Source organism: Barbus barbus (assembly GCF_936440315.1).
Source record: "Barbus barbus genome assembly, chromosome: 11".
Lineage (NCBI taxonomy): Eukaryota > Metazoa > Chordata > Actinopteri > Cypriniformes > Cyprinidae > Barbus > Barbus barbus.
This window is the reverse complement of record NC_136739.1, coordinates 21,685,436-21,710,505: the sequence shown is the minus strand read 5'-3', so window position 1 is coordinate 21,710,505 and position 25,070 is coordinate 21,685,436. Positions and strand designations below refer to the sequence as shown.

General features: G+C 39.0%; 3 protein-coding genes and 1 long non-coding RNA gene across 23 annotated transcripts in view; 1 reads left to right on the top strand and 3 right to left on the bottom strand.

The window, feature by feature from the left end:
* LOC306877283 (peripheral plasma membrane protein CASK-like) overlaps nt 1-2,361 on the top strand; it is a 169,477-nt gene extending 167,116 nt beyond the window's left edge. For all 11 annotated transcript variants that reach the window (XM_079428956.1, XM_079428952.1, XM_079428961.1 and 8 more), the window contains 2 exons: nt 125-208; nt 1,087-2,361. In XM_079428956.1, coding sequence (XP_079285082.1) covers nt 125-208; nt 1,087-1,263 — 261 coding nt within the window. In that variant the 3' untranslated portion in view covers nt 1,264-2,361. The remainder of the gene's footprint in view (nt 1-124; nt 209-1,086) is intronic.
* Nucleotides 1-25,070, bottom strand: part of LOC306877285 — a 159,080-nt gene that overhangs the window by 79,365 nt on the left and 54,645 nt on the right. The window lies entirely within an intron of this gene.
* On the bottom strand, nt 4,359-8,490 carry LOC306877175 (nyctalopin-like). Its single transcript, XM_079428752.1, has 3 exons — nt 8,382-8,490; nt 8,221-8,258; nt 4,359-6,587 (listed from the first exon to the last, which is right to left on the bottom strand). Exons 2-3 carry the CDS (start codon nt 8,240-8,242, stop codon nt 5,203-5,205), a joined length of 1,407 nt encoding a protein of 468 aa, XP_079284878.1. The 5' UTR covers nt 8,243-8,258; nt 8,382-8,490; the 3' UTR covers nt 4,359-5,202.
* On the bottom strand, nt 9,017-24,219 carry LOC306876740 (putative ATP-dependent RNA helicase an3; the record flags this gene model as incomplete). 10 transcript variants are annotated; one of them, XM_079428110.1, is made up of 21 exons in its annotated part: nt 23,889-24,219; nt 22,562-22,613; nt 22,340-22,387; nt 21,833-21,892; nt 21,367-21,459; nt 21,207-21,278; nt 19,647-19,823; nt 19,420-19,555; nt 18,806-18,919; nt 18,622-18,721; nt 18,378-18,513; nt 17,558-17,655; nt 17,337-17,438; nt 17,089-17,249; nt 16,853-16,997; nt 16,612-16,756; nt 15,128-15,309; nt 14,930-15,047; nt 14,692-14,845; nt 14,485-14,609; nt 9,029-12,068 (listed from the first exon to the last, which is right to left on the bottom strand). In XM_079428110.1, the coding sequence occupies exons 1-21, from the start codon at nt 23,931-23,933 to the stop codon at nt 11,977-11,979; spliced, it is 2,355 nt and encodes a 784-aa protein (XP_079284236.1). In that variant the 5' UTR covers nt 23,934-24,219. The 10 variants fall into 10 exon arrangements, with proteins under 10 accessions (XP_079284242.1, XP_079284243.1, XP_079284236.1 ...); XM_079428112.1 differs by having other exon boundaries at nt 17,337-17,435; XM_079428114.1 differs by lacking the exons at nt 21,207-21,278; nt 21,367-21,459.

The following is a 25,070-nucleotide window of genomic DNA, read 5'->3' as shown; positions in this document are numbered from 1 at the left end:
TGCTAAAGGAAAACTGACAAGTTTGATTGCATCTTAATCATAATTTAATATCATATCTCAAATAGATTAAGACACTTACAAGGTAGACATAAGAAATGTACTGCAATAACTCAAATGTTCTCAGGCACTGAAGGTTTTACGGACAGCTGAATTTGCTCCCTATGTGGTTTTCATTGCTGCACCAACCATCACTCCCGGCATGAACGAGGTGAGATCTCCTCCCTGGCACAACAGCTCCACCTGACTTCTCTTCCTTCTTTCATTCAGCTACATCTTTCTTTAGCCGCTCTTTCTTTTTGCATGCACCTTTTTTGGCATGTTTTTTAATTTCTTCAACCTTTCCTCACATCACGCTCAGCTTCCCAGATGGTGCAGGAAGCTGCCTGTGAGTATGACAGGAAGTCAACTAGATCCTAGTGCCTACAGAGCTCTACCCAAACAAGTTCCACTTCGTTTATAACCTTTATAACTAAGGTCAATTGGACTATTGGTTTTTAAGAACACCCTGATCTACATCTTAGTACTCATTACGTTTAAAAGTTTGGGGTTAGTAAGAATAATTGTTTTTAATTTAAACATTTTTATTTAATTATTATTATTTAAAACATTTTTTTAAAGAAATTAATCATTTTATTCAACAAGAATGCATTAAATTGTAGCAAAAGTGATGGGGGAAAAAATGATCTAAAAAAACAAAATGATAAAATATGCTTCCACAGAAATATTAAGCAGCACATCAGTTTTCAGCATTGATTTCTGAAGGATCATGTGACACTGAAGACTGGAGTAATGGCTGCTGTAAATTCAGCTTTGTCATTATTATTAGAGACATGTAGGCTTGGTGAGAATAAGAGCCTTTTCCCAATAACAACAAAAAATCTTACCGACCCCAAACTTCTGAATAATATTGTATATATACACTGGTACCATCCTTCCCAACTCTCCCCTCCTCCTTTTATATCTTTAGGATCATAAATGAAATTTTCTTAAATGGGCACGTTGTCAGAATTCATCCATTATCCTTTCAAAAGGCCCTTTTTCCCTCTCATCTTCTCTTTTACTTACTCTTCTTCTTTCATGCTGCAGGACGAGTCATTACAGAGGCTGCAGAAGGAGTCCGAGATCCTCCAGAAGACATATGCACACTATTTTGACCAAACCATCATCAATAATGAGATTGACGAGACTATTCGGCTCCTGGAGGAAGCCATAGACCTGGTTTGCACCACAGCCCAGTGGGTTCCAGTGTCCTGGGTCTACTAAAACAACAAACCCATCAATCTGTAACCTTATACCCTTCATAACCTCACACTCTGCAGTGCATCTCTGCAAGAAGAAAAAGAAAAAAACGTACAACTTTCCCATGATGCAAACGGAAGCCCACCTCTGACATTTAACAACAACATCATCGATGTACTTGCAGTGAGCCCAGTCTTGGCCCCTCACAGACTACCTAGACGTAGCGTTGTATTAATGAAAAAAAAATCAATCAGATAAATTACTAAATATTGTCATGTCTATATAGCTAAGAGGCAACATTTTGTAGACGTTTGATTTAAAGAGACAGTATCCTACATGATGCATTTTCCCGAAAGGAATATTTTTGTAGTTTTTCTGTCCATTTTTCTGTTAGTACCAGACTGAAAGTGCGGTATTCCTACAGCAGTCCATCTGTCCAACCGTCATTAACTCAGCCATCATACATAATCCCACATTATCCATGCGGAAGAGCCCTGCTGCTTTAGCACAACCCTGCGATTCAGCTTTCAATCCTTTTTATTTGGTTTGTTTTTCTCATTTCACCGTCCTCTACACGTGGATACTGTCTCTCTAAAGATGTACATAAATGTTTTAGAGACTTGAATGAGATCTCATGCATGTGAACATTCACGAGCGTCCATGCTGTCAGTGTTAGCTGTCTTCAGACCGTCACCCACAGCAGAAAACATTCCATTCGTCTGGATGAACAAACATTCAAACAGGTGGAGAAAAAAAAGACCTATGCACATCCCTTGCATTTTGACAACTTTGTAAACAGTTTATTTTTACCAATCATGTAGTAATATGTGTTTGTAAATGGTCTAAATTTTTATTTGTTGTAAGATTAAGGGTTTCAGGATGAAATGTGTCGTTCAAGAGTATTAATGTTGAATCAGAAATCCCATTTTTATTCTGTGCAGTTGTTTGATGAAGAGGTGCGTCTGCAAAGCGAGAAGACAACACGGTCTGTTCATCTGAATGGTTCTGTACATGACAAACTGTTTACTCAAACTGCCCTGTGTAAATGGCTCTGCCGATGACGGAGCAGCTCATCGGTATGAGCGTGGTTTTTTTTAAATATATTTCCTTTTATGTGGTGAAGATCTCCTCTGTGTCTTCTGCTCTGTGTTGCTCATCCAGCTCTTTTTGCTCGGCCTCTCAGTGTGAGTTGGCAGAGACGGGCCAATGGAAAACTTTTGGTTCCTCTTTTACTGTTTTGTTTTTCCGGATTTTTCCCAGCAGCTGTGGTAGGTCACGCCCTGCCCGCTTGACTCTGCATGACTGCAGTCGGGATCAGTGCCCAGTTGTGTGTCTGAGAGCGATGCAGAGTGTGTGTTTGCCTGACCAGTGGTGCTGTGTGTTGGACATATTTCTGTATGCAATAGAAACCGAAAGCTAGTGCGCTGCTACATGTGTAAAGTTTCCACTCTTAATATACACTAACATTCAAAGTTTTCATTTGAAGTCTCTTATGTTCACCAAGGCTGCATTTATGTAATCAAAATACAGTAATATTGTGGAATATTATTATAAAGTAGCTTTATTTTAATATTTTTAAACATGTCCATTTTTCCTGTAAACCTTCAGAAATCATTCTAATTCGTTGATTTGGTGATAAAGAAACATTGTCAATATTATTATAAATGTTGAAAACATCTGCATTTTTGTGGATTCTTTAAATAATAGAAAGCTGTAAAGAACAATTTATTTGAAATAGAAATATTTTGTGACATTATGAATGTCATTACTGTCACTTTTAAACAATTTAATGCATCCTTGCTGAATAAAAGAATTCATAAAAAAAAACACTAGTGTATTTTGGTACTGTCATAGAGGTAAATATAAACGTTTATATATGTGACCCCTGGACCACAAAACCAAGTCATCAGGGTCAGTTTTTTTAAATTGAGATTTATATATCATCTGAAAGCTGAAAAAATAAGCTATATGATAGGACAAGCTATGATGTTATGGTGGGACAATATTTGGCTGAGATATTTAAAAATGGTGCAAAAAAATCTAAATATTAAGAAAATCGCCTTTAAAGTTGTCTAAATTAAGTCCTTAGCAATGCATATTACTAATCAAAAATTAAGTTTTGATATATTTACGGTAAGAAATTTACAAAATATCTTCATGGAACATGATCTTTACTTAGTATTGTAATGATTTTTGGCATAAAAGAAAAATTATAATTTTGACCCATACAATGTATTGTTGGCTATTGCTACAAATATACCCATGCTACTCGTGACTGGTTTTGTGGTCCAGGGTCACATAAAGAAACCGGATTTATTTACGTTCTAATCCCAGGAGGCACATCTAAAGGGCACTTGGCATCACCTTCCTCCAGCTGGGACGGGGTATGTCGTCTCGAGTGTTCTCCTGCTCACTAACAAACTGCGTTCCTCCTGAAGAGAGCTGCTTCTTATCTCTGTTTGAGCCATAATCAAGAACAGAGGGTTGAAATGCTGCCTTCCCAGTTGATGAAATACACATGAATGACACCTTTCACCTGCAGAACCCTGTTTGACCCAGATATAGAGCCCAGGGAGGAAAATGAGCGATTGGCTTAGTTTAGCTATCATAAAAAAAATATACAAATGTTTAGGGGGAAGAAAAAAAAAACTACGCCTAACTCATCAAAAACAATGGAATGTAAAACCAGAGCCAAATTTTGCATGTTTGACTTGTTTTTCATAATTGTGAACTTTTTATCTTGTACACATTGACAAATGTGTTTCTGAAGTGTAGTTGGTCAGTTTTACCTGAAGAAAAATGACTGATGTAAATAGTCTCACCACAAATAGAAAAACAGACTTTCAATCTGGAAAAAAAAAATTACTGTACCATTATTTTTGTTAAGTGAATAACTTGAAAAGGTTGCATTATTAACTGCTTCAGTACCATGAGAGCATAATTTTTTCGAACTTTCAAACAGTAGCTAAACTTTATGAATGCATTTTGTGAGATAAGTTCATCCTGACATTTAGAATTGATTCTAAACACCACGTTATTCTAAGAATAATGTCTAAGAACCCTAATGCTGCCAGAATTGCACTGTGATTCACATCAATGATTTAGCAGCACACTTTCAAAACTTTGCACCTGGGATTAATTTTATTGAGTATTTGTGTAATGATCTTGGTTTATTCAAAGTATCTCAATCACACGTAAACAATTGTGTTGAAGCACAATTACTAGGTCTCTTACACATCTCGTATTTAGAAGCCCATTGACCTCCTTCTGTGCACGTTGTGCTCTGTATAGTGAAGATAAATGATCATAACAGTGAAACACCATGAGAAAGCCAATCCATTTGGTTACAATATGAAGCAGTTCACGTTACCGAGTGCACTTGAGCTTTACGGAATAGGAGGACTAATGCATTTTCCAGAACTGGAAACTTCCCCAGTTCAATTAACCAAACAAAAGAGGACAGCATATTATGCCATCTGGTGAAATGATAACGAGAAGCTTTATCAGATAAATCTCCTACACAACAAATGTTACAAAGTTACGCAACAGAACGTGCACAAACATATTCATACTATAGATGTGTAACTAAGATGTTTTAAACCAAATCTAGATCAAAATAATGATATAAAAACATTTGCACTACTAGTTGCAGTTCTCACAAAATGGCATTCAGTTATACTTTAATCAGTCCTTTGCATTGGCAAAACAAAAGTCCTTCACAGTCTTATTTGCTTAAAACATGCTCCTTTCCCTTAAATACCAGTTTCCATTCATTTAAAGAGATGATCATCTCCAACTCCATGATATCTGCCAGAGTTTCATTTTCAACATGAGAAAACCCCACCGCTCATGGCAAGATAGATCAAACGTTTCATCACGGCCCCAAATCCAAACATTTCCCATACTGGAAAATTACTTCCACTCTTGGATGTGCTTCAATCCCTTTTGCTATTCACCAGACTCTCAAGAGGCATTAATGCAGTCAATCTGGACTTGAAAAAGAATCACAAGAAGAGAAACCGTCTGAGGAGCTCCAAACAGTCCACGTCCAGAAGAAACCTGACTCTCGGCGGGGTCCTGCTGGGTGCCGTTCCTCAGACCATCGGTGACGTTGACCATCTCCTCCCTCAGTTCCTGCTGTAGAAGTCTGGAGATGAGGCTGTTGAACTTGTTCTCCACGGTGGAATACTCAGGAAGAGACGTGGTCAGGTTAAGCTCCGGGGGATCCAGACAGGTGCCATTCAGGTGGGCATAGACAACTTCACTCAGGTCCAAGCCAGCCACAGAAGACGGAGATGCACAAGGAATGTCCCTCACCAACTTATAACTCTCCATCCACTCCCTCAACCACTCCAGGTCGCAGGTACACTCCCAGGGGTTTCGAAAGAGATACAGGCGGCCGATGAAATAGATGGGCTGGAAGACAGAGAAGGGCAGAGACGTCAGATTATTGCTGTTGAGGTGCAGCGTGATGAGGCTGGTCAAGTTCTCAAAGGAGCTGTCCTCGATATAGGACAGCCGGTTTCGGTCCAGGTACAGCACCTCCAGCTCCACCAGGTCACTGAACCATGTTTTGGAGACATTGGTCAACATGTTCCCACCCAGATTCAACATTTTTAAGTTGCTTAGGCCCTTGAAAGCCTGCTGGGGCAAGTCTACCAACAGATTATCGTTAAGGTAGAAGTTCTCCAGACGCACTAGATCTTTGAAGGCCTCATCGTGTATCACACTGATGCGATTCTCCTGTAAGTTCAGATACTTGAGGTTAGTTAGGCCCAATAGAGAGTTGTAGGCCACCGCTTCGATCTTGTTGCGCTCCAAGTAAACGTGCGTGAGGTTTTCCATCCCCCTTAGGGCACCGGGAACACGTCGAAAGTTGTTTTGGAAGCACAGCAGTTCCTTCAGGGAGATTTGCTCCAGAAAGATGCGGTCTGGCATGCTGAACAGATTGCAGTCGGAGAGGTTCAGACGCACCAAGCGCTTGAGTGCTGTGAAGGTGCGAGTGTGCAGGTAGCGGATGTACTCGTTGTGGGCCAACTTAAGCTCCAGCAAGTTGGGCAGCCCTTTAAAGGCTCCCGGCGTGATGAAGGAGATGTTGTTGTGGTTGAGTGAGAGCATCTTGAGCGAAGGCAGGGTGCCAAAGGCTCGCTCGGAAAGAAACTTGATGCTGTTCTTGTCCAGGTTGATGGAGGACGCCTCGCAGGGAAACTCTTTGGGCAGGTCCATCATGTTGACGTGGTCACACAGGACGCTGCAGCTCTTCTCCTGGGTACATGTGCAGATGGGAGGGCAAGAGCGTGTGCAGGCCCACAGGGCCAGGGCATGAGGGGGGAGGAGGAGGACGTATACTGGAGAGAAGGGAAGGAGGTGTGTTAGAGCGTGACATTTAACCACAATACGCAACTAGACAAATTGTCATCTTGTCAGTATATTTATTAAGGCGTTGTTCTGAAATATAAAAAAAATATGAGTCATGCATTCCATGTGGGTCATTCTCAAAAAATGTTGATATTCCAACATTCACACAAACATTGTTTAATGATGTAACACTACTGACAGATTTAAATGAACCATATTTTAAACACACACACACACACACACACACACACACGTGTTTCCATGTTTTATGGGGATATTCCATAGGTGTAATGGTTTTTATACTGTACAAACTGTTTTTTTTTTAAAATCGCCCTACACCTAAACCTACCTTTCACAGGAAATTTTCAGCATTTTTAGATTTTCAAAAAACTTCATTCTGCATGATTTATAAGCTTATAATTAAAATAATTTATCTGCATGATTTACTATCCTTGTGGGGACATTTGGTCCCCATAACGTGATAAATACCAGGTACACAAACACGCACACACAAATGTAAATATGCAAATTTATATATATATATATATATATATATATATATATATTAACATGGTGTGAATGTTCTCATTTGAACAGTTGCCTAGGAGATACTTTTCTAAATACTGTTTTTAAACATCGCCAATGCCAATAAAAAATAAAAATCAATAGGCAAGCATTCTTTAGATTACTTGTATTATTTATTACATTTGTTATGCTCTTTCACTCAGTTGTTAGACCTTGCGATTGTGGTTAACCTCAGAAAACATGACTACAAATATATAACTGTAAATGGCATAAAAGAGGAGTAAAGAATGTATGGGAAATAGAGGCACGTGACCGGTTCAAACTAACTAACTAAAATACATACGTGTAAGACAATAAATCAATCTAGTTCATTTTGGGGAAAAAAGTCAGGTTACAAAATGAAGCCTTTATGTAGAATTTCTTGAATTTGAAAATTTTATGATAAAGAATTTGATATTTTCAGATATTAAGAAAGAATTCATCACTGAACTGTAAACAGACACGTTGATGAATCTGTACTGAATACCACACACACACACACACACACACACCACAGGTTAATACTAGAACTACATGGTCTAAATTGCAGAGAAATGCTAATATTTATTTGACACAAATGGTCTTTCATGAACTTTCAGATAGAACTTCCAGGACTCTGTTATAATTATACAGAAACAAAATGCTAGTCATGCAGCCAAAGCAATCACTTTGCAAATGAGTCGTGCTCATTCTCCTAGCAGTTATGGGAAGATTACAGAGAGCACAATCAGAGACGAGAAGAATAATTTAATGTGTGGCCTCCCTCTGTCCTGCATCTGCTCTGCACACTGAAATTATGGTGATTAAGAAAGGGCAGATTAGAGATTACACAAACACACTAGGTCTTGTTTCCTTCAATTTGTACCAGTTCTGTATTTCAGGAGAGCATTCTAACCATGCTTTAATATAATGCTCTCAAAATCATTCAGATCAGTTGACTTGAACTGAAAATTAATAGAATTTTTAGCACCGTTCGGTTTAATTACAACTGCTCTTATACAAAATACACCAAACTGATGACACCAAGAAACATAAAACAGCAAAAATCCATGAACTTACCAGCAATAATGATGGAACACATCACTGGTTCCTTTCAGCTGTAGATTTTTAAAATGACATTAATTGAATATCGTATTACCAATAGAAGACGGAACATTAAATTCAATACCATTAAATAAAAAAAAAAAACTTAGATTATAAAACAGCCCCAATCTACTTACCTGTCAAGCAGGTTTAGAAAAGGGTTTCCTGCACTGACAACTAATAAAAGTACATCCACGTTAGCCCACCCTGACCATGTCTGTACTGCTTTGCTCCAAGTGAAAATATGAATGGATTAAAGGTGCTATCGCTCAGTTTGTGTTTGTATGTGCACACATCCACTAACATCAGCACTCCCCTTCAGAAAGCCATCACTTAATGGCAGTAAAATCCTGGGATTATAAGTGTTTAAAGCAGTACTCTGAAATCAAAGAGTAGAAATGACCCGCCAGGCCTCAATAGTACATACAGATTACAGGCTGCAATCTCCTTGCATAAACCGGTGGCCATGAGATACTGTAACAATGTAAACGTCTCAGGAAACATCTGCAAGCATGTTAACACCTTTCATTAGAGACCTTCCTACCACCTGGATTTCATGCTAGGAACAGTGGGGTCACTTTTCAGTTGAAAAACAGAATTCAATTCTTTCTTTTAATAGGAGTCATCAGGCTTCATTAGTGTCAAAATTATCAATGTCCAAATCTGATTTTACTTTATATTCCCATTTCCTTAAAAATATGCATAAACACCACATGCAAGATTTAGAATATTTGACAGTAAAAATTAAAACACTCCAAAGAACCAGTTGTTTCAATTTCATTTTAATGTGAAGTTTTGACATGAGTTGAGCCACTGGCACAGTTTACCCTGAAGCATTTGACACGCTGCAACTACAACCTACCATTTTAGGAAGAATGCTTCATTTAATAATTGGAGTAATCTTACATTGTTTTATACAGCCTGGCAATTTTCACTCCTTTACTACTAGCCTGTTACCACTTTGATAGCAGAAATAAAAATAGTTTCAATTATTCAGCAGTTACGAGCAAATGCAGCGTCACCCACTGTAAGCAGAGGAAATAAGACAAGGGAGACCAAGTAAAGAAAGTTTCTATTTTGTAAACAAACTGGCATCAACTAAACAAACAACTCCACGGAGTTTAGATCACATTAAGAACAGGCGTTACAAACGTTCGACTGAATTTCTGCTGCATCAAACACTTAAGAAACCATGCTTGATTGTAAGGAAGTTGCATCAGAAACTTTTATTTTGGTAAAATCATACAATAAATGCACAGCCGAGTCATCTCATGCAGTGCAGAGCCTAGAAGCTACGACAAAGCAAATCCTAAATCTAAAGGAGCTCTGGTGTCCTCTCAGGGAGCCAACTATTCTCCTATTTCCATCTGAATGGAGGGCAGGGGATGTGATTTCAGTGTTTCCAATACACGTTAAGACTTATTGCTAGCGTGGATGCTTGCTCTCCTGAGCGGACTAATACCAGAGTCGCCGTATATGTAAATACAATAGAGATCAACCACATGTTCAAGGTTGCCATGTGCCAGACATTGACAGAAACAAAACTTCAACAGAACAAATGCCAATCTGTAGGACAGAAAAAAAGCACACATTTGGAGAATCTGGACACTTTTTGCACTGATACTTCAGGTTTTTTTTTTTTTTTTTTTTTTTTTTTTTTAATGACTTTTGAATCCAAACCTTGGCATGTCCCCCCCACCCCCATTTCCAATTTTGAGAGCCAATTGGTAATTCCATAGCAACGTGTTGCCGTTAGGCCTTTAACAGCTGTGGAAACTGACCGAGTCATTACGTCTGAAACATTAAAAAGCTCACGCTACCCCGAAATACAGAAATTTTCCACGCATACAGGTGACATTCAACATTCAAGTGCCAGTGTTCAGGTATTGTCTTTTGGTCAAGTTACTTGAAACTTTCAAAGAATCACTTTGAGGCTTATAAAAATAAATATTTCTCAAAAAATGCTTAATAAATTGCACAAAACTAGCAGCAAAAGTAGAATCTAGAAATCTGTGTGCAAATAGCTAAATTCCCCACTGCTGATCGCCCTGGTCCCAAATAAGTCCTGGTAAATAGTGAGAACCCTTCCCCTTTTGTAAACAAGCTGCATATCTCCGGTCTCCTGACACAATATTTGGAAGCTTGAGGACATGCACTCAAGACACGTACTATATATATAAAACTTGAAATGTGCAATAAAAGAACTTTGTAAAACTCGATGGGCACAACGTACACGGGCCTAGACCTAACTAAAGTAGCACCATTCAACTTGAAGTTCTCAATACTGTCAGTGCATCTGCTTGAATTCATCATTTAAAAAACAAAAAAAGAAAGTCAAGGCACAACTCACTTGAGAAGAAAATCTATTGCACTTACGATAAATGCCTTATTTCTCCTCCACTCGACTGCTTCCGTCCGAAGCAGAAAACTGGCTCCTCGGCCAGTGGTTTAAGTTCACATCTAACCTGATGAATTTCAGGAGCTGACAGCATTCGTATTCCTGGTGTCCGGCCTCGCACAGAACAGCGGGACTCGATACACAAGCTAAAATGGTGGCCTCACGTCAGGCCCAACGCAAAACAAACTCCCGGTTTGGATCCGCCAGTGCCTCAAAATGAACTTGCGCGCGCTGCCTCTACCTACGAAAAAGGGAGCCATGCCTGCTGCGCAGCTTGAAAAGAGAGGACGTTTGTATTAAAAGAAAGCCTGCAACAATTCATTAGTCTTCTCTCCTTGACCAAAAAACAAAACACTAGCATGCGTATGTGACCAAAGCGGTCATGAGGCTAAGGCACGGCCGCTTTGGTTCTGTGGTCCGTTTGTAGCCATTTGAACTTCACTTTCAGGATGGCAGGCATTTTTTGTTTTGCTGACATTTGTAAAGAAACATTTTATCAAAAAACCTTGGAGTTTTTCAATAAATGGCATCTGCTTCTCTAAATATTTCGAGAAAGATAAGTAGTAGTTAACAAAATGCTGCCCACTTAGAGTGGCTAGCATGTAGTTCTTACTAGCTGCCACAACACTGTCAAGTCAATTAGTGGAGTAAGAAGTTCCAGCATTTTGAATTTTCAAACACTGAGTGTTTCCAATATTTCGTCATGAATATCACAACTGGAATGGCCTTTTCAAGACAACCATATCCCTAAAGAGGTGTCTCTCCTGGATAGAGTGAGCAAAACAAAAGTCAGTCAGACCGATTTGTCCCTCGAGACACAGATGCTTCACAGAGCGGTTCTGCAAAGCGCCTGTGATGCGTTTTACTTTGTGGCTTGTATTGTTGGCTTCGTGATATCAGCGATAATTTGAAGTTCAAATGGAACAGCGACTCTCCGAGTCACGTTATCCCAGTATTTGCCAAGGTTTGATTAAGTACAAGCTTTCGAATGCCTTCAGCAAAAAAATAACACTAAAAAAATTAAGCTCTTGGCCAAGTTCACTCGATTAAATTAACAAAAGTAAATTCCGGTCTATATTCAAAAAGGCACAGTACATTTCACATACAAATGATCCTCTTAAAGAAAAAGTCATAAACCTAGGTGCTGTAATAGATCAAACACACAAGTGGGCATCCTTGTTATTCTGCTCCGGTTTTGCCACAGATCAGCTCCCTTTAGAATGTGGGCAGAGAATCACAGCGTGTAATGTACCGAGTTCATAAAGCTACACAGGGGGTAGAGTCTGGCTATGATAACATGTGGTTTCCATTCGGCTAGTTTGGCAAACATATATTTAGTTGCCCCACCAGTCCACCTGGGCGTAGTTTCCTCCATAGTTTCCATAGGTTCCCCCGTAGCTGTCACCACCGAAACTCCCAAAACCACCTAAAACAGACAACAAATTCAGGACTGTCCACTGACTCAGTAACACTTTACAATAGAATTAGAGGCCATGAACTGCCTTTTTTATTATTATTTTTTTGTACTGTTCTCTGAGGTCCACTTATAATGTTATCAAGATTTTTACATAAAAAAAAAAAAAAAAAAAAAAAAAAAAAAAAAAAAAAAAATCACCACAATTTAGAAGTATTAGGCTATTTTCTGTTCTGTTTTTGAGTTTGGTTTCTGCATAGACCTGCATTTGCCGCTCGTCATTTACCTACGTGAGTGAATCGGTGGGTGGGGCTAAACAGACAGTGATGTAGCAGCAGGTGTTGATCTTCAGCGGTGTTTAGCCATACTATTACGTCATAAAGTGGCACATTCCTCAACCTGTCGTTTTGGCAGATTGACTTAAGTAAATGTAACCTGTTACAACCCAACTCTGTATTTGAGTAAATGTTTTGGGTAACTAATACTTTTACAGTATATTTAAAGATGGGTACTTTTATTCTTACTCAAGTACATTTTTAGTGTAAAAAAAACGGTACTTTTACTTTGTTACTGTGGGCGACGCTCCTCTCGTTACTTTATAATGCATTACAAGTTAAAAATGCTTCAATTTATTCCAAACACGCAGTCTACTTTTCTCTGGGCAATGAGCGATGCCCATTCGTGAATGATTCATTCTTTTGAGTCAATTCTGTTCCAGTTAGCTAACCCGTGAATAGGTTCGTGAATCAGTTTGAATGAATCGCTCAGTTCCCTGCCACACGCGCCGAGTTGTCTGAAGTGGTTCTCACTCAGAGTTGTAACATCACGAGCGCTGAAGATGTGGCTTTGTATCAACAGCCAATTGAAAGTAAATCTGCAAAGGCTATTGTTTGCTAGCTATGAAGATCTTTATTAGATGAACACCGTGGGTGCCGTCTACGGTTCCACAGGTATAGATTCGATTACAGTACACGATACCAATATGACATTACCAGTTTGTTGTACATGTACCTTATACATTAAATACAATGTATAATTTATACATTAAATAAGCTGTCACAGAGTATGAAATGAATACCCGCCAAACCAGTGTTAGCTCTGCGCAGCGGCGCGTGACCTGTTCCAGGAGGAATGCCTAGACACAATTAATATTGATATTTTCAAAATATTTACGCTTGCAGAAATATAGGCTACATTTGTTTACATTTTGCAGAACAGACAGAAGAAGATCCGTCATATGCATGCGTTTTGTTATTCAGATTTTGTAGCAGTCATGTGAGGAGTTTTCAATCTTCGCCATGTCAGAGGTTTTATTTATATACACACACACTTTAAAATGTAATTTATTTCAGTGATGCAAATCAGAATTTTCATCAGCTGTTACTCAGTCATATTCTAATAAATAGATTTATTATCAGTGTTGGAAACAGTTTTGCTGCTTAATATTTTTTTGTAACCTGTGACATTTTGTTCAGGATTCTTTGAGGAACAGAAAGCTAAAAAGCACAGCATTGATAAATCAACATATAGGAATGATTTCTGAAGGATTATGACACTGAAGACTGGCGAAAAAGGCTGATGACAATTCTGATTTGCATCACTGAAATAAATTACATTTAAAAAGCATAAAATTATTTTAAAAAACGGCTGTGCGTGTATATACAGTGGTGTGAAAAAGTGTTGGCCCCCTTCCTGATTTTTTTTTTTTTTTTGCATGTTTGTCTCACGTTAATGTTTCATTAACAGTTTTTCACACAGGGCCATGTGGGTTTGGATTTTGTTTTCCCTTCATAATAATAATAAAAAAAAAACTTCATTCAAAAACTGCATGAAGCATTTACTTGTGTTATCTTTGATTAATATTTACATTTTTTTTGAAGATCTGAAACATTAAAGTGTGGCAGACATGCAAAAAAAATTTAAAATCAGGAAGGGGGCCAACACTTTTTCACACCACTGTATATTTTTCACACAAAAATCTCTATATATCCAAATAAAAAAAAATAGACTACAGTTATACAGTATATGATCCAAAATAACTAACTACTTGAGTAAGTAAAAAGTATTGGATAAAAAAAACTACTGAAGTAAATATTCAGACTAAATATTTCTATAAGTACTTTTACTTGAGTACAGTTTTTGGGTACTCTACTCACCTCTGCTTAAATATAAGTTTATAGGCTAGACTCACAAGAAAGTTTTGAGCTCTGACACTACAATAGTACATAGAGATTTTATAGTACAATGACCTCTTATGTCAAAAGATCAAGGGAATTTTGATCCATCAGTTCATGACTCGTTTAAACTGATGAATAATATTGTTTATTGTTAGATTATTCATTCAGGTTACATGTTAAATTAAAGTTAACTAATTGAACATTATTATTAGAGTGGCAAATCATAAGATGGGTTTTCAAGTTAAACTAACCCTTATTGCCTCCAAAACCTCTGTTGCCTCCATGGCCTCCAGTGTTGCGAGCACCACGGTTGCAGAAAGCGTTGCCGCCCCCAGCCATCTGGCGGTAATCCCTGGCCCCAAAGCCACCAGAGAATCTGCAGAAGAAACGTAACGTCATGAACCTGGAAAATACACAAACCCTCTGGGGAGATCTGGAGAGCTTGGATGTTTCCGTACCTCTTGGGGCGTCCGCGGTTGGTGCTCTTGTGCTGGTGCTCGTAGGCTAGGTTCTCAAGCCAGGAAGGCACCTCCTGTTTGGCCTCCACCAAGATGTCCAGCAGATCTTTAGTGATGTTGCTGTTCTTATCATTATAGAAAGATGTGGCCAGTCCTGAAAATAAATCATTATCTCAAACAGAGTTTGTGGCAAAAACGAGAAATGCAAGATATTTCAGAAAACGACAGAGATTCTCACCAAGATTTCCTACACGACCTGTACGACCGATGCGGTGGACGTACTCCTCAATGTCACTAGGTAAGTCAAAATTGATCACGTGTTTCACGTTGGAGATGTCAAGGCCACGTGCAGCCACCTATCAAGACAAAAACACAATCCGATAAATAAGCTTGAGGAAAACCACAGGCTTCCAGTGAACTCACAAACTCGACTCACAGCAGTGGCAACCATGATAGGGCAGCGCCCAGAACGGAACTGGTGGAGCGCTTCCTCACGATCGCGCTGAGAGCGGTCACCATGGATACTGGTGCAGGCATAGCCTTCACGGTAGAGGAAGTCCTCAAGAGCATCAGCACCCTTCTTAGTCTCCACAAACACCAGTGTGAGAGAATCCTTGCCTACAAAAGGCAAGAATAAGTCACTATGAATAAAAGCATCTTGCAAATTAAGAAATACATTTATAAGCTTAATTATCTGCATTCAATGCAATATTAACAACAGCTTCTTTACCATAGCCAAGTTTTGGCATGACGGCATGAAACTGTAGAACACACTGCTATTAATATGTCCCACTACGTGAATTAATTTCCTCACTTTAAGCAACTAAATCACAGCCTTCTGCTACAGTCTTTGCTTAGATAATGTTGGCATGGTAACACTGACCAATGAGACTTATCTGAAAGCATGGGTGTCTCAGTACGGTGTTGCTATGGATATACAAGAGAGCTTCACCAAGTCTTCGGTCATGTTTCTACATGTTTACTAGCACAACGGTGAGTCAGTCTTTAACTCTTTAGTGTCACATTTAAAAATGATTGCAATTTAAGATGCTTTTAAAAGTATTTATATTTGTAAAGAAAAATGCTATTTAAGAGCAAATGAAATTATTGAAGCCATAAAAAAAAGAAATTCCCATACCACTATTTATTAGGGATAGTAAGATTTAACGATTCACATTGGTGCATCAGCTTAAAAGTTAACAATGTGATGTATTGATTTAAAAAAAAAAAAAAGCGTGCATCAGATACAAGTAGGCATTTGAATCGTTTAAAACATTTGAATTGGTAAAAGCTGATTCATTCATTTTATTTATATATTATATATAAACAATAATTAATAGATGTGTTATACTTTTATCATTTAGAAAGTGGCCAATAATTTGTGACCAATATTTTGTGTGTAGATTGATTTCTCCTCTCTAAACTGTTTCTCAAGCATTCTCATCACTTCTGCTACGTGATTATGACATACCACAACACTACGGAGACCGAGGCGTCATAAGTCAGAAGGCATTTAAGTTAATTTATGATTTTCGGTCTGTCTGAAGAAATAAATGCAAACTATCTTTACCATATTGAATTGCATGGCATTATATATTTTTTCCATTGCATTGTGTTGTATCAAATTGAAATTGGATCACACTGCATTGTACTAGGGTGAATCGAATCGGTAACTGCTTCATATGAATCTTTTATGCATCTTATCGCTGACTATACATCGAGATGTGTATAGCATTGGCCTCAGTTATGGAGATACACATCCCTACTATTTATAGTATTAGTTTTAAAATATAGTGCTACAATACAATAAAATCTATACTCCCACATATCGTCACACTGAGTTGACCAAATCAGTTTTTCCTGCAACAAGCTATCAAGGATCTGATGATTGTAAACAGTGGCCAAGGGAAGGTGATTTACCTGTTGCATTGAGCAGGTCAAGGAGGAAGGAGCGCTTGTCATTCTCTTCCACCCAAACCACCTTCTGGGTGATATTCTCTGAGGTGGAGCCCACACGGCCCACAGCCAGGAAGATGTACTCCTCCAGAAAGTCACGGGCCAAAATCTTAAATATAAAGGTACGGATGCAGTTCTTTATTGCAATCAAAAATGTTATTTAAAATTCATAGTGACTCTCGCTGGTGTATGCATATATGCATACCTGGATCTCTTTTGGGAAGGTGGCGCTGAACATCATGGTCTGGCGAGCACCTTTAGGAGGCATGGTGTCCTGCTCCACGATACGTCTGATCTGGGGTTCAAAACCCATATCGAGCATTCGGTCTGCCTCATCTAACACCAGATATCTACACAGAATGTATAAAGTCATTCTTCTAAACTAAGACGTATTTGAGGTCAACGAAAACCTACAATGTCTCTGCCACTAGATTCACTTACTTGCAGTAGTCTAGGCCAATCTTGCCCCGCTCCATCATGTCTACCAGACGACCCGGTGTGGCCACTAGCAGGTGACAGCCTCTTTCCAAATCACGGATCTGCTGCCCTATATCTGCGCCGCCGTACACCACACATGGGCGCACTCTGGAGCGGTAAGAGAACTGCAGAAGATGACAACAAAATTAGTTGAGACGAGCTTAATTTAAACCAACTTTTGCTAATCTGTAGCTGGTTTACCAGAAACATACCTTTCTGGACTCATCATAAATTTGAAGAGCAAGTTCTCTGGTTGGAGCCAGAACCAGAGACATGGGATACTGCTTACGACGGACATACTTCCCATTCTCCTGCTTGAGAAAGACCAAAACAAAATATTTTCATGACAGAAGCAGAACTCATGCCGTCACCAGACTCCATGCACAACTTCTGGAGACAAAAAAAAAAAAAAAAAAAAGAGATGTATAGTAACCTGGGTGCTGGCTTTGGTGGCCTGCAGTGCCTCTCCAGGTCCATCAGTGTATATCTGACTAAGCACAGGAAGCAGGAAGGCTGCAGTCTTCCCCGAGCCTGAGAGAACGAAGCACACACACGATGAAGCACATTGCTCTTCACTGCTGCACACTGCAGTTTCATCCTCATGGGACAGCCAAAGCCAGACTTTGCTCATTCAACCTAGTCAATAATCTGGTTTATTCTGACAAAGCCCTCCCTGCTGAGACAGGAAGTGGAAGGGGTACATTTTGAAATCTGTGTTCAAGGATCGGTCACTGAACTCTTGGCATAAACTTGGGCTCACAGCTACTCATTTTACTCAAGTCGATCAGAAAAGCATTTACTTAATCAGCGGGTCAATGTTTACATTATGTAAATGACCCACAACATAATGCAGCATCATTTATTCATTTAGCTGACGCTTTTATCCAAAGCGACTTACAATTGCTATACATGTCAGAGGTCACACGCCTCTGGAGCAACTGGGGGTTAAGTGTCTTGCTCTGGGACACATTGGTGTCTCACAGTGGATTCGAACCCAGGTCTCTCACACCAAAGGCATGTGTCTTATCCACTGCGCCATCACCACCCCAGTTTCTACTAAATTCAGCTAAAGCTATTGGCACTGTCAAGCTGTACAAAAAAAAAAAAAAAAAAAAAGAAAAAAAAAGGTATCCTAGTTTTACTTTATCACATAATTGCAAATATAGTTTGCCATTACAGTTCAACTGGCATGCAATTTTAGACCATTTATCTCCCGGTAGACAGGCACAGTGGTCCACTGTCTAATGGCCCACCTGTTTGAGCACAGGCCATCAGGTCCCTCTTGGCCTTGATGATGGGGATTGCATACTTTTGAACAGGAGTAGGCCGTGTGTAGCGGGTCAGATTGATGTTGCTCATAATTATCTCGCCCATGTCCACATCCTGGAACTGAAAAGACAAATAGAAACCATCATCCACCAGTTTCTTCAGCAGCCCTCCACCACTTTATTTGTTTTGCCACTTGATTCAACAAGGTACCATGATTATAAGGCTTACACTCTCAATATGACCAGGACTGTTTGTTCCAGTGGCCTCCACAGGAATGTCATCATACTTCTCAAAGTTAATCCCCGTGTTGCTCCCAGAGAACAGCTCTCTGACATTTGGAGAGGGAGACAGGACAAAACAATGGCTTAAATCACAGAGACAGATGGACTAAGGAGACAGGACAGACACTTACTGTTCCAGACGCTCGTTGGGGGACAGTGGCTTTGACCAGTCCTCTTCATCTCTGGATTCTTCAACCCATCGACTGTTCCCTCCTGTTCCTCCTCCAAAGCCTCCACGCTCATACCTGCAAAGAAACATTTGTTTTTAATAAAAACACAGCAGCACAACACCATGAACACTCAATTTTTTCAGGACCTATTACTTCTGAACAAACTGCATTAACAGGCTTATTTAAATCACCTTATTGTTTAGAAAAGTAGTGCATAACTCAAACCACACAATTTGAGGCATCATTTACATCCATAACATGTGGCAATTTAGCCACCAAAACACATAAAACAGAAATGATGAACCAGAAGAACTTTGTCAACCAGTAGAGGTAATTGGATTCACTTATCGAAGCATGTTTTGGTGGCTTTTTGAGCTTAAACACTGAAATACCCATCTTGCCGTGAAGCTTCATTAACAGTCTTAAGTGAATGTACACATTTGGGAGATTGAGAACCTTTTACTTCCAATAGTTAGGTTAGTATTAGATTTTGCTGTATTATTAAAATAGGTGTTGAAAATCTGTGAAATTTCAATGGTATCATAACTTTTTTATAATACTGCACTCTTCCTCACCTTCCTCTTGAGCCAGCTCCTCTATCACTGAAGAAGGCAGACTTCCCTCTGTCAGAACGCCCACCAAAGCTAGTGTAAGCATCTCTGTTCACCACAGCATTCCAGCCTCCATCTTTGTTCTCATAACTGCCATAACCTGTAATTTCATCATGTTACATGATTAAAACATGTACAACTTGCAAAACAAATCACTTTTCTATAATTTCTAAGACTTTTAAAACTCTCACCTGCATTATACATTGGCTGGTTGAAGGAACCTCCGTTCCTATTTCCACGAAAGCCACCACGTCCACCTCTGTCATTACGAGGAGGTCCACGGCCAAAGTTTGCAGTCCCATTCATACGACCGTCATGGTACCCATTAACAAAACCATTGCTATGACCGCCATCCCATCCTGGAGAATCTTTCAAAAAGGGACAGACAGGTAAAGAACGTCAGGATATTGAGGAAATGGTTCTAATTTACAACTTAGCTCAAAGCTAAGACTGGTTTCAGTGAAGGTTGAGTGAGTGGCAGGTGTGACAAAGCCAGTAAGCAATTTGCTCCTACGGCAACAAATAGAACAATTCAAGTGAGTTGAGTGAACCAGACAAACAGGTTAATGGCACTGTTTTAAAAAAAAAAAAAAAAACAGATCAAGAACACAGAAAGAACAATGGGCATCTTTGGGCAAAACTGGCACTCCTAGGGTTTACAAAACCATGTTAAAAAAACCTGTTCAACCATCCCAGTGACTCACCCAACTATTCCTTTCTGAGAACAATTCAATTCAAGGAACAAAGAGCACACACTCCAAAAATCACATCATGTGATCGTTTATAGAGCAATGTACTTTATCAAACAAGGTTGTGACACACAGAGGAAAATCTTACAAACACTAGAGCCTATTCAGATGAATCACCATTTAAACGGGTGATCATTTTCTGTCCGAAAACCACCTAAAGCAGGGCAAGCCATGCCACAGTCTGATGCTCAAATTTACCACAGCGATCAGCCCAGCTGATAACACTGGCTGCGTCCTCGTTTCCATCGGTGGCTACACTGCTGTCGGTACGCGCAGGAGAGGCTGCAAGTGATACACACACACACACACACACACACACACAGAAATTAGCCTGGACTGCGCTCATGCATATGCATACCCACTCTTCATTACTCCAGTGAACAAAGACAGGCCAAAAACAAATAACTTACATATGACTTCCTCAGATGTGGTTATACCCCACAACCAAACATTAGCTTTCCAAACTTACTTTAAAAGAGCAATCACTGCTGACCTACTTGCTAATCAGAAAGCCAAGGCATACTGTCAAACATACGATGAGGAATCATCAAAAATAACAACTGTGGCAGGCAGTAAATGCAATTGAAGTCAAAGTAAACAGCAAACAATCCCTTAAGTAAATATTCGCCTACATAGTCTCTCAACAAACTTGAACTTGAGAAAAAAAACGCATCAGGAGTTGGACATGGTGTCTCTTGGCAAGTATGAAACCAAACAATTGACGTGGAAGCAGCAAAACGTCAAAGCTCAGATCTGCTGATCTTGCTAATTAGAGTGAACAAATTATGTAGTGGTGTAGTTAAAGCTATTAACATATGCATCACTTAGTATTTAATAAAACCCCCACAAGATTAAGCATGCTATTGACATGTAGCATTAGAATATGTCTCGAGCAAAGTCCACAAACTTCAGCTCAAGGGTCTAGTTAAAATGCAGTGGTGTCACAGAGGGCAGACAGCAGAACAGAGGGACGATGCAGAAGTCACATGCATAAAGATATACCGCATCTGTCTGGCCAGCCACTAGTGTAGGTGTGATAAAATGAGAGCTCTTGGGATGGATACCTCTGGGAACCTAAGCAGAGGCACAGGGCACTTAAAAGGCAATCATTCCTTCACAACGGAGGAGCGCAAGAGCAAATCAGGTCGTTTAGAATAGTTACCGGTCCTAAAGTCATTCCATCCAGTTGGATAGTTATGCCTGTGTCTTTGGTTTCCCTCAGGGTGCCAACTCTGAGGATACTGTTTGGGAGAAACTTGAGGAACAGTTTCACATTGTCAGATGATGGCGAAATACTTAAAAGCATTCAAAGGAGTGTGTGCGTGCATGCTATTGCATACAAGTCTCTTTCCTATTTGTTCACATTTAGAGAGCCAATTAGAAAAGAGAAGGAGAGAAATGCAAGCAACCGCAGCTGCCGGATAATCACAGGGAGCAGTCGGACAAAGCCACTAAAGCTTTGTGGACACAGAAATGGCTCCTTCAGTTTCATAAAGTGTGAGGTTCACTCAACACTGTGAACTGACTTTAAACGTCTGGCCCCAAAGTACTGGCTCTGAAGGCATAGAATTAATTTTTCATGCATCTTGGAAGCAAAGCACCTTCAGAAGAACCTGACCAAGACTTACAGCTCTGTACTGGTGCCACTGAATAACCGCTCTGTCTACCAGAGGAATAAGCATTTCCTGCTGTGAAAAAACATGAAGTCAAAGTGCAGAAAAAACTCAATTGACAATAAAGCATTGATTTTAAGATAGATCCAGTGATCATTCTTAAGTGATGAAATGGAATGGCTCATGTCAGTTGAAATGGGAATGTGTTTTTTGTTTTGTTTTTGTTTTTAAATAGTCACAATAATCCAGGTTTTGTAGTGATTAAAAACCCCCAAAAACAAACAACCCTGAAAACCGGTTAAGTGCTTTTGTCTGTCAAGATGTATTTTCACATGACAGTTATGGAATCATAGACATCCAAGAAAATCTTAAAAGCGTCCATCCAAATTTTTTTACAGCAACTCAAAAGGCCAAAACTCATAATTCAAATCCTAAATATTTGCCAAATTTGCATGCATCTGCAAATTTCCCATTTTATAAAACAATTTCTAATTTTATCCACTGTTTGTAAAGTAAACATACCATTTTTTGATGCCTCTTTGTTTCTCAAATGAGGAGGAATGTAACACCCTGAAAGAAAATAAACACTTTTTTTCTTTTTATAAACTTGCATTTAAAATGTGCACTTTAAACTTCAAAAAAAGAGTGCAAAAACAAAACAAAATAACTATGTGGAGGATGTTTATGATTTGCAGGCATTCAATCTGAATGTGATAAAAGCACCAAATGAGATAAATCACTTACGACCAGAGCCAGCACCCTGTCCATCAGCTGAGTTCAAGTCTAAAACAGCAAGCTGAAAGACAGAAAGAGCAAAGTGGGCCACAATTAGCAAACTACCAGCTACAAATATATGCATGCCACACAGTGTAAACAGAAAACAGTATGAGAGAGAGGAAGTCCAAACATGTATGACTATTTTTTTCAAATGTTATGCATGAGATGTTTAGCCTCAATCTTTTTTTTTTCTTGAAAATAAATTAAAACATCTGCCTTACAGCTTGTGTGTTCCATTGAAGACAGTCAAACAAGTTTACAACAACATTAGGGTGGAGTAAACAATGACAGTTGTGACCGCTGACAAATCGTTACAAATTTAAACTTTATATGTAGCCAATTACATAACTGTCTCCATTTTGAAAGTTTTAAAATGCTTTGTCACGAACATCATCTTTCAGGAGGGTAGAGTATAATTAAACAGCTCTGGTCACGTGACTGTTTACATCAGCTATGTACAAATTCCACATGAAATTAAGACAGTCTCTGCGGTCACTTATAGTTGACAACTGTATAAAATACAAAAACACTTTTAGGGCCTTTAAACTAACATTTGGTCACAAATGTTGCCGTTGGCATTAAATTGGTTAATCAAATTTCAAAACGCCTGCCACAAATGTTTGGCAAGCCTTTGTGGCCCAAGTCTATGGTCATGAAAGCAAAAAACAATTCGAATTGGTCATATGATGAATAGTCTAGAAATTGCTTAATACATAAACCCATCATCAGGCTGTTATTCATAACATTATTCAATCTTATCCAATTTAAAGGCTGCATGGTACAATAGGCCGCAGACTCAAATGTCCGACGCCATGCGTTTAACAGTATTTCTAAACAGACGAACTATACTAAAGCTTTTACATATCAAATATAAACTATATTTAGTGTTACGATGACTGAAAAAAAAAAAGTTTAATGCTGATGTTGTCTCTGGTAAGCCGGTGGCCGAAATGCGGAAAATAAACTAAACTAACGTTAAATGCGTCGGCTGTGTAAGTTAAAGTTATCAAACATCACTTTAAACTCCAAATGTGGACAAGAGAACATAATTGTGGTCATATCTCTTGAATTTGATATCTTTAACGAAGGGAACGATTACAACACGAGGAACTGCGGCTGTGTCTCAACACCTAACGTTACCGAGGTGCCTTCCTTGACAGCATCTTTGAAGCAACGCTACGAATGTTGTCTATAAAGGCAGCTCGCTAGGTTTTCCGACGTAGCCTGCGTGTCAAAGCCAAACGATCAAAGCAATTTCAGAGCTCGCGTTTTAAAACACATTTTCACAGCCTACCTGCTGGTCTAGACCGTGTGAACCGTCGACGACCACATGACTCATAACTAAAGAGAATAAGTGAGGATTACTCCTTTAATTCTGTGAAGCTGTTTCTTTGTCGTCAGGCAAGTCTCCTTTTATAACGACGTCACTTGCTCTTTTTGTAGTCCTGTCCTTCTCCAAGGGCTTTTTGTGCCAAGACCACCGTAGGGAAAAAAGAAGGAAATGTTTACGTGTACGTTATCCCCCTTCAGCCCTTATATTGGCAAAATAAATCCCGAAATGTGAAGTTTCTTTCGCGAGGGCTGTGTATGCTGTGTATGTGGTTGCTGTCTTCAGGCTAAATGCCATTGGATCAGCGAACGGAGGAAAGACGTCACGGAGACCGAAATATCGCGAGATGTGGCGAGACTCTGGGTTCTGAGCTTTGATAATCTTCCACTTTTGTACTGAAGAACGTTTCTTTCTTCTGGATGGCACTTTTATGTCCTCATTGATTTTTATTCGCTTATTTATCACGTGTTTATCATTCATTTCAAATGCTTTATATATATATATATATATATATATATAAATGTACATATATAACTCGTGAACAGGTGGAAAATGGTAGAAACACTGTGTATATTTAGGATGCATAAAATGCTATCTATGAAATTAATAAAATGGTAATAAACAGAATTAAAATTTGACACTGACTTGATAAATGACAAGAATTTTGTGATACACGTAATGGACAAATTACATCACAGACAAGGCTTAAGCCTAGTCCTAGACTAAAATGTAAGTCTTGGCTGTTTCAAATGAAAGAAACTTGCACTGACTGATCTTAAAATATATCAGTGCCTTTTTTGTTTTGTCTCAAGATGCACACCAGTAATGTTTTTTCTAAGGCACGTTTATAAAAATGACTTAAATGTCTTAATTAAACTATGGCCTAATCCTGGTTTAGGCTAAGCCCTGTCTATGAAACCGGGCCTGAGAGTGTGAGAGCTTTTTGTTCATAACAGAGATACATGTTTTGAAGCACAAAATAGCACAATATGCAATGGCGTGATTTTAGACCATAGACAACGATTTAGCCATTTTAGTTCAATGCATTTACACAGAATATCCGTTTTCCAATTTATAGTACTTTAAAGTCCCACTTTTAAGATTTTCATTGTGAACTTATTTATCATGCATTTATTATAGATTTCT